Source organism: Eumetopias jubatus, unplaced genomic scaffold (genome assembly GCF_037043125.1).
Source record: "Eumetopias jubatus isolate StellerSeaLion01/CBP00866 unplaced genomic scaffold, mEumJub1_p1.0 scaffold_6, whole genome shotgun sequence".
In the NCBI taxonomy this organism is placed as follows: Eukaryota; Metazoa; Chordata; class Mammalia; order Carnivora; family Otariidae; genus Eumetopias; species Eumetopias jubatus.
The window spans coordinates 75,801,811-75,816,532 of NW_028274812.1; the positions used below are offsets into that span (position 1 = coordinate 75,801,811).

Consider the following 14,722-nt stretch of genomic DNA (forward strand, 5'->3'; position numbering starts at 1 on the left):
TGACCCCTTTATTATAATGACCTCTTTGTCTCTTCTATTTCTTACTGAAGCCTGTTTTGTCTGAAAGAAGTGTAGCCACTCCACCTCTCCTTCAGTTACCATTTGCATGGAATATTTTTTTCCGTCCTTTCACTTTCAGCATATGTGTTTTCTTAAAGGTAAAATGAGTCTCTTTTAGGCAGTGTAGAGTTGAATCTTGTTTCTTTATCCATTCAGCCACTTTGTCTTCTGATTAGAGAATTTAATACATTTAATTATTGATAGGTAAGGACTTAATGCCATTTTGTCAGTTGTTTTCTGACTTTTATAGTTCCTTCTTTCTCTCTTATTGTCTTCCTTTGTGATTGAATGATGTTTTGGTAGTGATATGCTTTGATTCCTTTCTCTGTATCTTTTGTGTATTTACTGTAGGTTTTCCCTTTGTGGTTACCATGAGGCTTATGTATAATATATGTAACAGTGTGCATATAACAGTCTATTTTAAACTAATCATGACTTAATTTCCATTGCATACAAAACCTCTACATTTTACTTTTCCCCACTCTGCCATTATTTCTTAAAATATTCTTTATGCCCTTTTTTTCTTTTCTCCTGCAACTCCCATATGTATCTTGATATGCTAGATGGTGATCCATAGGTCTCTTATGCCCTGTTAATTTGTATTTATTGTTCTTTCTCTCTGTTCTTCAGATTGGATAGTTTCAATTGACCTGTAATTTCTGTCTATTCATTGATGTTCTTGATTTCGAGAGACATTATCCTCATACTTTCTTTTAAATTTAAGACATGATTTCCTTTAATTCTTTGGACATATTTAAAATAGCTGATTTAAACTCTAATAGTTCAGCATCTTGGCTTCCTCAGGGACAGTTTCTTTTAGTTGCTTTTTTCCTATATGGACCATACTTACATGTTTTTTTCATCTTTCATAATTTTTCATAATATAATGTGGTAACTCTTGAAATCAGATTCTCGTCCCTCCCCAGGGTTTATTGTTTGTGCTATTTGTTTATTGACTGTTCTGAACTAATTAATTCTGTAAAATCTCTGTTCTTTGTCTGTGTGACCACTAAAGTTTCTGCTGGGTTAGCTTAGTGGTCAGCTGATAATTAGAAATTTCCTTAAAGGCCTAAAACCAATAAATTCCCAGCCTTTGCCACAGAGTTCTTTGTGTATGTTGGGGCATGCCTTCATTTCTCAAGCAGGCAGTTTATGACTCTGCTTTAGCTCTTACTGTCCGCTTAAGTAGAGCCTCATGTCCAGCCAAAGGTAAAATTTAGGACCTTAAGTTTTTCCTTGGCATGTATATAGTCGTCTGTATGCGTGTGGCCTTCTAGATTCACAGCAGTGTGTTGGAACTTTTCAAAACCCTCTATGGACATCCATATTAGTCAGCTGGAACTGCCATAACAAAATACTGTAGATTAGGTGGCTTAAAGAAAAAATTCATTTTTTCATAGTTCTGGAGATTAGAAGTCTCAGATTAGGGTTTGACAAGGTTGGTTTCTGGTGAGAACTTTCTTCTTGGCTTATACATGGATGCCTTCTTGTTATGTCCTTACATGACCTTTCCTCTATGCGTGCGTGCGTGCGTGCATGTGTGTGTGTGTTTAGGGAGGGGGGAGGAGGGAGGGAAATAGATATCTCTTTGCTATCTCTTTTCTTAGAAGGACCCTAATCCTATTGGACCAGGGCTCTACTCTTATATGACTTCATTTATCCTTAATTACTTCCTGAGAGGCCCTATCTCCATATACAGCCACACTGGAAATTATGTGAATTTTCAGGGAACACAAACATCCGGTCATAACAACATCTCTTTTCCTACCTTTTTAAAATTTTTATTTATTTATTTTTAAGAGATTGTATTTATTAGAGAGAGAGGGCACAAGCAGGGGGAGTGGCAGGCAGAGGGAGAGAGAAAAGCAGGCACCCCACCGAGCAGGGAGCCTGATACGGGGCTCGATTTCAGGACCCCGAGATCATGACCTGAGCTGAACGAGACGCTTAACCGACTGAGCCACCCAGGTGCCCCCCTTTTTTTAAAAAAACCTTTTTGATCTGCTTCTTGTTTGCTCCATCTGTTATCATTGTCTTCGTCAGCTTCAGTGTTAAACAGTTGCTATTGATTGTTTTTAATAAATGCCCTGAGGGAAGAGGCTATTCAGACCAGTAAAGCTTTGAGTCAGGTCAAAATAAAGACAAGCCCTGCTAGTGGGATTTCCAGGGAACTGCCAGGCATGTCAAATAATGACAGTTCTTTGATAATGTTGCTTCATAACTCTTGTGCCTCCTTCAATGGCTATAGTTGTTTGTTTCCAATGTGACGGCAGGGTTATTGGTTTTTAAGACTACTGTGGAGGAGGAAAGAGGAGGATTTAAATAGAAAAAGCTACAGTGTCCTGTTGCTCACTGTTCCAATTAAGATTCAGCCATTTTTCTTGAGTCAACATTCCCCAAATTATTGTAAGCCTTTGGCTAATTCCTCGAATTTTGAAAAAGTTGATTTTGACAATTTTCATTGTATCTTCATTGCTTTTGTGGAGAAGAGGAGTTCTGGAAGTAGTCCTTAGTTTGCCATTCAGTGACTTCACCTCTTCCTCCTTTGTTAAAAATGATTTTTCTACATTTTTTCTTCTTAGTTTTTTTTCCTTCCTAGTGTGGTTTTGTTTTGTTTTGTTTTGTTTTTGTATTTATGTTGGTTATTCTGGCAGTGTCTCAGGGTGATTGCTCAAGGCCATTAGTTTTACTCAGGACTGAGGTTATTTTAAATTAAGTAACTCCTATAGTTTAAAAAGAAAGTGTACACTTTCTTTATTTAAAACAAAAATGATTAAGATCATTATTCATCTCCCCCCATATACATGTATATGTTTGTTCTTAACATATGTATCTAGTAGCCTCCTAGACTAAAAAGATAATTCAAGTTGCCCATTTTATGTCCTAGTGTGAGCCAGGACATTTTGTTGTGTTTCTTTCCAGCTTTCTACTTAAAGGTAGAAAATTCTCACGTTATTACTATTTATCATAGTTGCCATTGCAACATTTAGAAAATAGTCATAATTATCTTTGTTTCTTAATTACTTAGAACTTTTTTCATAGGTATAATGTTTACAAAGTAATAGTTTTGCTTGTTTTCTTTTTTTTAGAATCTCAAAATGTGGATTTTGTGTGTAGTGTTCTTGTGGTAGCTGATCAGCTTCTTATAACTCGATTGAAAGGGATTTGTGAAGTAGCATTAACTGAGAAACGTGAGTATTTTTTAATTTGAATATTACTATGTTTTCAGGTTGGTACAGCATTATTCATTGACTTTATTATTCCATTTGTGGTAAAATGCACCATTGTTTTTCTGAATCATGAAAAATGTTAAAACATTTAAGCTATTTTGTGTCATTGTAAGCACATTTCTTATTTCACATGTGTTAATATGTGAAAATATGTACATCTTATAATTGAAATATGTTAAGTTTGAAATGTAAAACCTTGGATGATGAAAATGATAGGAAATTTATTTTGAAATTTCAAAGATGAGTGTTTGAAAGAAATTTTTTCCTTTTGCCCTGGTCTTGGCTATAAGTCTGTGTTTAGCTACCTATTACTTACTATTTGCTGGAATTTTTATATAATTTTCTCATTTATGTATTTGATCAAAACACATCTCTTTTCTCTTAAACTCTTATTTCCTTCTCTGTTCATTATTTCATTTAATGAATACTTCATTTTTTTTTTTAAGATTTTATTTATTTGTCAGAGAGCGAGAGAGAGCACAAGCAGGGGGAGCAGCAGGCTCCCCACAAACCAACCTGAGAGCACAAGCAGGGGGAGCAGAGAGCCCGATGCGGGACTTGATCCCAGGACCCTAGGATCATGACCTGAGCCAAAGGCAGACACTTAACCGACTGAGCCACCCAGGCATCCCTGAATACGTCATTATTTCAGTTAATTGCATTGCTTTCTTTTTGAACATTCAACTTTTGAAACCCAAAGCTATCTTTTGTTTTGTTCTTTACATCCAAATTCTTCCAGTTGCCAGAACTGATGCATCTTAACTATATTTATTGACCACATTTCCCCTTCCTTTTTATTCTGTCACTATGCTAGTTGAGGTCACTGATATCCATCCCTTTTGTGTAGTGTCACAGTGATCTTTTAAGTCCTTTTTCTCTCCACTTCTCTTTTTTTAATCTTTCTGTTGGAAGTAATTATGTCTTCCTCTCTTGAGGTATTTTTAATTGCTTACTCTAGGATAAAGGTTAAGTTTTCTTAGCCTGATACAAAAGATTCTAATTTTATCTTTGTTCATCTTCATTGTCATATTTCCACTTTAGGAAGTATGAAGGAATTTCCTGTCAGGATTTTCTAATTTGTACTTGCTGATAGTTTGTCTTAGCTATAGTGTCTTATTTACTTACTTTTCTTGAGCTTTATGGAATATCTTCTTCTTGGTTATCAAAAAGAACAACAGTTCTAATCTTTTAAGCTAGAAAATGGAAATGTTTGTTACATCCTTTATTTTAATGTAACAGGAATAAAGTATACATATTGCAGATATTTTCAGCTGCTCAGCTGACTTTTCCTGGCACTGCTTGTATATTCTTTTTTGGCCCATGCTGCACAACTGTCTTATAAATGAATATCTTGATTATCCTAGAACCTAGCAAGAGAAGTGTTCAATAGAAGTCTGGTCTCTCAGTATTGGGCAGTCCTTGTTCCCAGTTGAACAACTCTAAAATTTTTGTATGAGCCATTTTTGTGAAATGGGAGACTTTGGTTTCATAATTAGTAGAAACTTTAGGTTTGGTTAGGAGTGGGACAAAGACCACTTTTGACTGCATTTATACCTTTTGACAGAGTTACAAGGAAGAAAGAAAAACAAATGTGGAGTAAGCCAGGTATAGAAAAGTTGTGTCCCTCTGTTGGTTAGAACTCACAGTAAATAAAGAATGGAGGGCTTTGGGAAGCCAAAGTTATAAGCTAGGTAGGTAGAATATTCTGAGATGGTCTCTAGCAAAATAGGACACTTTGTATATAAAGCTACTAGGATTGTAATAAAATCCAGAATCTTTTATACAGTATGCCAAATTCTGCACTGGCATGAATAATAATACAGTCATATTTAAATGTAATTATTTTCCAAATATATAGTGTGTGTGTTTGTTTATATAAATATACTCACATAAAATTCTGATGGATTACTCAATGTAAATATATTTTATAGACTGATTTCATCAGTTTTGCTTAGTCTTTTTTTAAAATCACCCTTAACATTACCCTTGACTTTTTTAAAATTTATTTTTTATTTTTAAGCATATTTTATTTTTTAATTTTTTTAAGTTATCTTGATGCCCAACATGGGGCTCAGTCCCACCCGAGGATCAAGAGTTGCAGGCTCTACTGACTGAGCCAGCCAGGTGCCCCTAGTTTCTCTTAGTCTTAAGATCTTTTTAGTTTTGTAGAAGAGAGAATAACTATTCTGTGCTATATAAATGAAGAGGAAAGTTGTTTATCGATGGAAGTTAAAACTATTCTAAAAATGTTAGGTGGAAGATTGTCAATTCTTATGTATTTGCTTTTAGATGACACTGTAACACATCATCTGTATTTTCTTTTGGTGTGCTTATTTTTCCTCATAACCAATCATTTAAAATTACTTTGGCACCCTGGGATGGAAAAGAGCATTCTAAATTTGCCTTAGTATAAGCTATTTTGGCAAGAAACTACTTTCAGTTTTCCTTGTTGTTAATGTTCAAAGCTGACAACTTTAAAAATAAGTATATTGTATTTGCTGTAGTAACATGACTTTCAGCTCATTTTGAGTATCTTTTCTTTGTAGTTACCCTTAAGAATGCTGCTATGGTACTGGAATTTGCAGCAGTGTATAATGCTGAACAATTGAAACTGTCTTGTTTACAGTTTATAGGACTGAATATGGCCGCCTTACTTGAAGCAAGGTAGGTTGGGTGCATACATTATATGACTGTTGCAAAAGCAATTACTTATATATAATAGCAGATTTGTTAGTAATTTAAAAAGGCATAACGATAAATTACAGCTTTGTAGAAAATAAAAATGTAAGGGGATTCAGTTTTTCCATCAGTATTTGAGTGCCTAATATATGTCAGCCACTGCTAAGATACAACAGTGAACAAAACAGACAAAATTCTTGACCTTAATGGAGAGCTTCCATTCTTGGAAATTTTTGGGAAAATGTTATAACAAGTATTTTCTTTATATGTATGCATCTCTTTTCTGGTTTAGGCTGATTTACAACTATAATTGTTACCTAGGCTTTTGGAAACTATATATAATACTAATTAAGACAGCACATAATTATTTCACATGTAAGCATGTGAAAAATTTGTTACTAGTTGATTTCCTTTTCTCTTTGTATTTTTCTCTCTGGATATTTCTTATATGACATATTGCTGCTTTAGTCAAACTTAGGCTGCAGCTGATGGCCTGAAAAATTTAGTTGGTTTAATTTGTTGCAAGCTGGTATGAATACTCAAGTCTTTATGTTGAAATCAGTGAGTAATGATTCTTAGAAAAACGACACATTTTATATAAAACAATTGGCTAAACATATCCACCCTATTTTATAAGCTAGTATTTCATACTATTGATGTTTACTTGGATTGAAGAAAATTTGATAAATGGTAATAATTTAGAAATTGTAGGTATTTTAGAATTAGAGGGATTGTTTTCAACTGTTTAAGTGGAATCTAATGAAATAAATTTACAGATTTATTTTTTAATATAAGGTCAAATTTTTATTACTATAAAGTCGGTGAGAAAAATGAGTGTTTTGGTGAACATAAGTTTTAGATGAGAGTTCTTCATGTCACTTGGCATTTTTGAAGCTTCACTATCATTTATTTCTGTATTTTGTTTTAGTCATAATAATAACTAATACTGTGTGCCAGGGAGCATTCTAAAAGTGTTATGCACTCAGTTGATTTTCATGGAAACCTTCTGATGAAGTAGATTCTTTTTATATCCTCATATTACAGATGAGAAAACCCAGGAACCATTTTTTGCAAAGAATCAAAATCTTGATCCATATAATTTATTATAAATGGTAACAGATTTTTGCTATCTCACCTTTCAAAGTCAGGATACTCTTTAATGAAACTAATTCTAAAATATGATTGAAATAAAAGTGTTCTGATTTTTAGAGGTGAATCACTAACAGATTCTTAATAATTGCTACATAGGGTGCAATTCAGAGGAAATTCTTTTGGCAATATAATGCTTTGTTATTTTGTGAAAATGCTTTTCAAATGCAAATTAATGTTATGGGATATTAGACATATGTGACTTTATTTTATTTATTTTATTTTTAAAAAGATCTTATTTATTTGTTTATTTAGATCTTGTTTATTTATTTACTTATTTATTTATTTGAGAGAGAGAGAGAGCCTGCACACAAGTAGGGGGGAGGAACAGAGGGAGAACCAGACTCCCTGCTTATCAGGGAGCCTGACGTGGGTCTCGATCCCAGAACCCTGAGATTATGACCTGAGCCAGAGGCAGAGGCTTAACCAGCTGAGCCACCCAGGCACCCCTAGACAATGTGATTTAAAATGCCTCCGGTATTTTAGTATCAGAACCTGGCTAGGGTTTCAGAATAAATTTCTTTGCTGACGTTACATTAATAATTGTAATCAAAGCAGTCTTTTTTTTTTTTACTTTGCCTTGCCAAATTAAGCTCATTCAGTTTGTCAGATAAGACTCAACCAAAATGCAAAACAAGCACCAAATCTAAAATATGATATTGGAAAATGATGTGTCTTAGTACCATTGTTCAGTTGTTAAGTTGTGACAAATGTATCATGTGAATCATTAAAAATGGTACATGTGCTGTGGTGATGTCTACTTGTATAATTTTACGTGAGTAGGTATGCGTAACTTGCATTAAAACAAAAATTTGTACAAATTTAACCATTCCTTATCAAATATGTTTCCTAGGAGTATAAATAAATATGTACAGAGATGTTAAAAAAGGAAAGCTGCACCAAACTGATATAACATCACAGGTTAATTATCGTCAAAGTGTTAAAACTGGTATGGTACAGATTTGATTAGGCAAGTTGTTTTGCATTTGTAAAAACAGTTTAAAATATATTTTAGAATGTAAACTTTGATTTAAGTTTTCACTGATGCCTTAAAAGTATCTCTTTGGAACTTGAGAGTTCCTTGAAATTTACTTTGAATACATCTGATCTAGTCCAAACCATTATTTTATGCATCATGAACATATTAAAGTCCAGAGAGGTAAAGTGAGTTGCTCAGAGTCATGCAGGTAACTGGTAGCATTGATAGTTCTAGATAGAATTAAGGTATTGTGATAGGCCATTGTTCTATCAGTATAGCACTCCTGTAGCTAGAGATTGGAACGTTGGAAAGTGAATACATGGTCCCTGATTTACCATGGTTTGACTTAGGATTTTTCAACTTTATAGTGGCGTGAAAGTGATACACATTTAGTACACACTGTACTTTGAATTTTGATCTTTTCCCCATGCTAGTGATAAATAGTACGATACTCTCTGGTGATCCTGGGCAGTGGCAGTGAGCCACAGTTCCCAGTGACATACAGGAACACAAGGGTGTAAACAACTGACAGACTTGTTTTTTACTTTCAATGCAGTAATTAATAAATTACATAAGATATTCAATACTTTATTGTAAAATAGACTTTGTATTAGATGATTTTGCTCAACTGTAGGCTAATGTATGTGTTATGAGCATGTTTAAGGTAGTTTAGACTAAGCTGTGATGTTCAGTAAGTGGGTATATTTAAATGTATTTTTGACTTAAGAGATTTTTAACTTTTGATGGATTTATTGGGATGTCGAGGAAGAACTTTAGTTGTTATTTTGCTACAATACAAATGATAGGAAATCTTTTCTAAGAGTTGAGTTTTATTGAAGATGTTTGTCTATATATATTGCTGTTTATTTGAAATATACAACTCTACATACTTCCAAAAGAATGTGTAGCAGCCGGCATATTAATGATTTAAAAAATAATTGTTACTTATTCAGCAATGTAAAATATCTCTACATATTTGAAAATCTTGATAAGTATTAAGTTACTTAAGTCTTAAGATAGAATTTTGTATCTTGTTTCTTAGGTCTCTTGATGTTTTAAGTGATGATGTTTTGAAGGATCTTTCTGTGTTTTATAGGAAAATGGTAAGGTTTATGTTTTTTTCAATAATATGATCAAACTAAAGTAGTACTGTTAGGTCAGACTTCTCAGTGGAATAATTTCCTAATGAATTCTAATATATTAGGATCTTTTAAAAATGAGGATATAAATTTTTTTACAGATCCCACAGATTAGTATGATAATCAAAATTGAAAATATTTAATGATAAAATTATCTAATTCCTTTATAAATGAAAGTTATTGAAAGCTTTTTGAGTCTTTCATTACCAAAGGTCAGGACAGTACAAAAACATGGATTCACATGATCCCTAAGAAATGGATTAATTTGTATTTGATAATAAAGTAGAGCTTTTTTGAAAAGTTTTTTTTTGACAGTTTTTTAGAATAAATGAATGAATCTAATTAGTTTTTCCCATTGTAAACTTAGGAAGTCATTAGGCATTCTAGACTTTTCCTTGTTAATGTCACCACATACCAATATAAACAAGTGGGATATACCTATTTTAAAAGAAAAGTCTTTACACATTTTGTATTTAACAAGGGACACCTTTTTTTTTTTTTTAATAGATTCCAGCAATGGATAGAAGAGTCATTACACCATATCAAGATGGACCAGATATTAGCTATTTGGAAGTAGAAGATGGAGATATCTTTTTGAAAGAAGAAATAAATTTGGAACAGAATTATTCGTAAGCACTGTTTCTCTTTTTTTTTAATTTTATTTATTTATTTGACAGAGATAGCAAGAGAGGGAACACAAGCAGGGGGAGTGGGAGAGGGAGAAGCAGGCTTCCTGCTGAGCAGGGAGCCCGACGTGGGGCTCGATCCCAGGGCCCTGGGATCATGACCTGAGCTGAAGGCAGATGCTTAACCATCTGAGCCACCCAGGGTGCCCCTCTCTTTTTTTTCTTTTCCTTCTTTTCTTCCCTCCTCCCCTTCTTTCCCCCTCCCCAATCTTTTACACTATTAACAGTTTTATGCTGAAAGAGAAACATTGGAGAATCCTGACGTAAGAAGTATGTACTTGTTTATTCTTAGCCTTATTATAAGAAAGTAAGTGCATAATTATTTGCAGATGTAATAAAATTAACTGTAAATATAAAAGGAACACAACCTTTAAATTAACATGTGTGGTTGAATAAGTGCATTTATCTTAGCTACCTTCCCAAACCCTGCTGAAATCATAATAAAGAAATAAGAAAGGCATATTGCACTAGAGAGAACAGGAAAGGAGAAAACAGCAGTTAGGAGATGTACAGTTTTGGAAGTTGGAAAGTGGTTACCGAGAGTAATGACTTAGAAAAAAACTAAAACAGAATTCCAGAAAGCCTTAAGAATTAGAGATAGCAAGTTTGAAGATCAGAGTGAGTGGTTAGATTTGGAAAAGAGCATTTTTTAATATTCTTTCAAAGAGCATTGACCTCTTTCTGAACCCCTCCCATCCATCTTGACAGAAAGATTTGCCCTCTGGAGAGTTTGAACCTAAGAGGAATGCATTGCCACTATGGATTTTTTTCTGTAGAGAACCTGACTTGTTCAAGAGATAGGACCTATAGTGACTGACATTTGGGAATTCCCCAACAAAATATCCCAAGTTCTTCAGTATCTCCCTTTGTGTGGCCAACCATTTAGCAAGCCCTGTTTAGAATTTCCAGTCTGTGTCTTAGGCTCACTTATCAACTGGTTACAGAATTACTTTCCTTCTACTTGATAAATGACTTGTTAAAATCTTTGGGCATTCAAGTAATTTACTGTGTGTGTATATATATATATATATATATACACACACACACACACATACATACATACATACATACATACATACATATATACTATGTATACTAACTGTGTAGCTCACTGAGAAACTGGTCTTGGGTTCCAGAGGTTTTTTTTAACCCCTTTTCTAGAGTTTGTTAGCATTTAGGTTACTTGAAGTTTTTGATATCTGATTATTTTACTTTTCAAGGTATTTTCCTATAAATTATCTTATTTCTAACTTTCACAGAAATAGTAGAATTAGAACAAGTTGAATTTCAGTGAAACGGAATAATTTGCTCTGGGCCATATAGATAAATGCAACTAGAGCATGCGTATTTTTTGTGTTCTCTGACTAAAATGCTATATATATTCTTTTGCTCAAAATACATAGTTCTGTTGTTAATCTGTAACTTATTTCTAAAAAATGAATTTTATATTTGCTTTTTTCCTAGGGAAAGTATGTTCAAGAAGGCAAAAACAAAAGCAAAAAAGAAGCCACGTAAGCGTTCAGATAGTTCTGGAGGTTATAACCTTTCAGATGTTATTCAGAGTCCACCATCTACAGGTTAGTGAAAGTGTCTTAGGATATATTTCCTGATCTAATTTTTCATGTCTCTGTTCTCTAATTGATTTAACATGTATTAAATACTATTGTATTTACACTTGCCAGGCCTACTGTAATAGAAAGTAGTCTTTGTCTTAGGAGGCTACAGAAAATTATAGTATATTGTAATAAATATTCTGATTGAAATTTGCTTTGGGAGCACAAAAGAAGAGCCCATATTAGTCTGAGAAGATCAGGGAAGACCTTTTAGAGGAAAATAGTACGTGAGTTGCATCTTGAAGAATGAGGAGGAGTTGGCCAGTATGCTCCCAAGACTAGAGGCACTAGAAAGAACTGCACATTTTTTATGCTTATGGTTCAGCATGACTCAGCCATATAGGGTATGTGCAGATAGATGGTAGTTGAAAACTGGTCAGATTTTGGAGGCATTTTATGACAAACTAAGGAATTTGAATTTTATTCTGAAGGCTGTGGGTAGTTGATGGATATATAATTTTTTGGAGAGGGAGAGATAGGGGGGAGGGGCAGAGGGAGAAGGAGAGAGAATCCCAAGCCAACTCCACACCCAGCGTGAAGCCTGATACGGGGTTTGATCTTACCCTGAGATCACGACCTGAGCTGAAATCAAGAGTCAGTCACTCCACCAGCTGAGCCACCCATGCACCCTGGGTGCATGGATATTTAAGGCGTATGATGTGAGTGGATAAAATTTATGTTTTTAGAAAGACCACTCTGTCTAGTGGCATAGAGGATTAGAGATATACAAAATATGACAGAGATACTCTTATCACATGGATTCATTTCATTTATATCAGTAATCCAATGCACATGCCATTCATGTGCATTAGGAGGTTATAATCCAGTAAAATAATACAAACCATTTCATCTCTCTGCATTATGTGAGCTGTCTGAAAGTAAAGGTTAGGGGCACCTGGGTGGCTCAGTCGTTAAGCATCTGCCTTCGGTTCAGGTCACGATTCCAGGGTCCTGGGATCAAGCCCCCATCAGGCTCCCTGCTCAGCAGGAAGCCTGCTTCTCCCTCTCCCACTCTCCCTGCTTGTGTTCCCTCTCTCCCTGTCTCTCTCTCTGTCAAATAAATAAATAAAATCTTTAAAAAAAGAAAAAGTAAAGGTTATGTAGTTTTTCTAAAATTTTTTCTGTTTAATTTGAAAATCTTTTACTGAAAAGATGAAGAAAAATGAAAATCTATATACCCTTCTTTCAGATATACTGTTAACCTCTTACCACATTTACTTTTTCATACAGACTCCTGTTGCATGCTCTCTTCCCTCATCCTCTAAACATTCTATACATTTTTTATAGATCCACTTGGAAGTTGTAGGCATGACATTTTAATGTAATATTAATTAATATTAATATGAATCTCCTAAGAATCAGGATATTCTTCTACATAACCACAGTATCGTTATCACATCTACAATATCATCACATTTAAGACAATTGACATTAATTCACTAATATTATCTAGTTTTATAGTCTCTATTCAGATTTCCCTGATTGTCCAAGAATGTTTTTATAGGCTTTTGTGTTTTAACCTTAAAAAAGACCTAGTATCCTATGAAGATAGACATTGCCTTTGTTTATTAATGTCTCCTTAGTCTCTTTTAACTAGAGCAGCACCTCTCACACCTTTTTGTTTTGTTTCCAAAAGTTCAGGCCAGTGGTATAGACTGTTCCACATTCATCTGATTACATCCAGATTAAACTATCTAAATTTTAGTAGTTTCTTTCAGTGAGTGAAAATATGGAAATGTGACCATAAAATAATGAGACTACAGTATGGCTTTAAGAAATTATATGTGTGTCTATAGCAGTAAGACATAAACAGGTGCAATTTCTATCAGTATTTTCATACAAGTGTTTGTGTCCCTGTTGGAGCGGGGAGTTGTCATTCAGGGTAAAGAAAGAATGTCTTTTTATGTTTAACAATGATCTACAAATTAGGTACTTGATGTGTTCGGTAATGCTCAAAGGATAAATCGTGTCAAGAATAGTTACTTTAGATAACACAAAAAGATATATAAAATATACCTAAATATAAAAAAGATAATATACCTAAATTGATTGATGAAGCACTAAAGGTCTTTCACATTTACTACATCTCTTGATTCCTGTTTTAGGATCTTTCAAAGTGTAAAATTCTGTGATTTTCTGTTCTCTGTGTTACATGAGTTAACCTCTAGTCCTTAGAAGGACACATGGAAAGATGAATAAATGGATAGACAGATAGTCATGAAACTAGTGATTTCCTAGTCGCCTAAAAGAGTTAGGGAAAAAGCAGATATTTGGTTTTATTTATTTATTTGAGAGACCATGAGTGGGGGTGGGGAGTGTGAAACAGAGAGGGAGAAGAACAGACTCTACGCTGAGCACAGACCCTGACATGGGGCTGGATACCAGAACCCTGAGATCATGACCTGAGCTGAAACTGAGAGTCTTATGGCTTGACCAGCTGAGCCACCCAGGCACCCCTATTTGGTTTGCTTTAAGTAGTGGTATTATTAGCACATGTGTTAGAATCTTAGCATTTCATAGCTGGAAGAGACATTAATAATGAGCTAGTTTATGTCTCTTCCTTTAAACCTGAGGAAACAAGCTCAGAAAACTGGTGATTTGAGGTAGTGCCAGACAGAAATAGAATTTATTTTTTCAATTCCAGTCTGTGTTCTTTGTGCTATACCACTTTTTGTGGCCAAAGCAGATAATGATTTAAAGGTCACATTTAAACCGGGGACCAAAAAGACCTGTTTTGGAAGTAAATTTATTTTTGTTGATCCTTAACATTAGACAAAAGACATTCTGTGAAAATGATATACACTAAAAATAATTGTTGGCCACTTTAAACATCATCTTTATTCATTAGATTTATTTCTAATTGACTTTTGGGAGCATTCTGGCATTAAATACACTCTCTTAGATAAAAATTTTCTGCTGGGTGCCTGGGTGGCAGAGTCGGTTAAGCATCTGATTCTTAGTTTTGGCTCAGGTTGTGATCTTGGGATCATGAGATCCAGCCCTGCGTCCTGCTCCGTGCTCAGTGTGGAGTCTGCTTGGGATTCTCTCTCCCTCTGCCCCTCCCGTTCATGTTCTCACTCTCTCTAAAATGAATAAATAAATCTTCAAAAAAAACTTTGCTGCTCTTAAAAGTATTTAAAAGACTGCGGGGGTGCTGAATGTTGTTTCCAAACTATTTTAGCAGTGA

At 34.3% G+C, this 14,722-nt stretch overlaps 1 protein-coding gene across 3 annotated transcripts in view; it reads left to right on the forward strand.

Annotated features, from left to right (window-relative positions):
• IBTK (inhibitor of Bruton tyrosine kinase) overlaps window positions 1-14,722 on the forward strand; it is a 108,096-nt gene that overhangs the window by 56,653 nt on the left and 36,721 nt on the right. For all 3 annotated transcript variants that reach the window (XM_028108088.2, XM_028108090.2, XM_028108089.2), the window contains exons 17-21: window positions 3,150-3,251; window positions 5,837-5,954; window positions 9,140-9,200; window positions 9,744-9,865; window positions 11,387-11,499. In XM_028108088.2, the coding sequence (XP_027963889.1) occupies window positions 3,150-3,251; window positions 5,837-5,954; window positions 9,140-9,200; window positions 9,744-9,865; window positions 11,387-11,499 (516 nt within the window). The remainder of the gene's footprint in view (window positions 1-3,149; window positions 3,252-5,836; window positions 5,955-9,139; window positions 9,201-9,743; window positions 9,866-11,386; window positions 11,500-14,722) is intronic.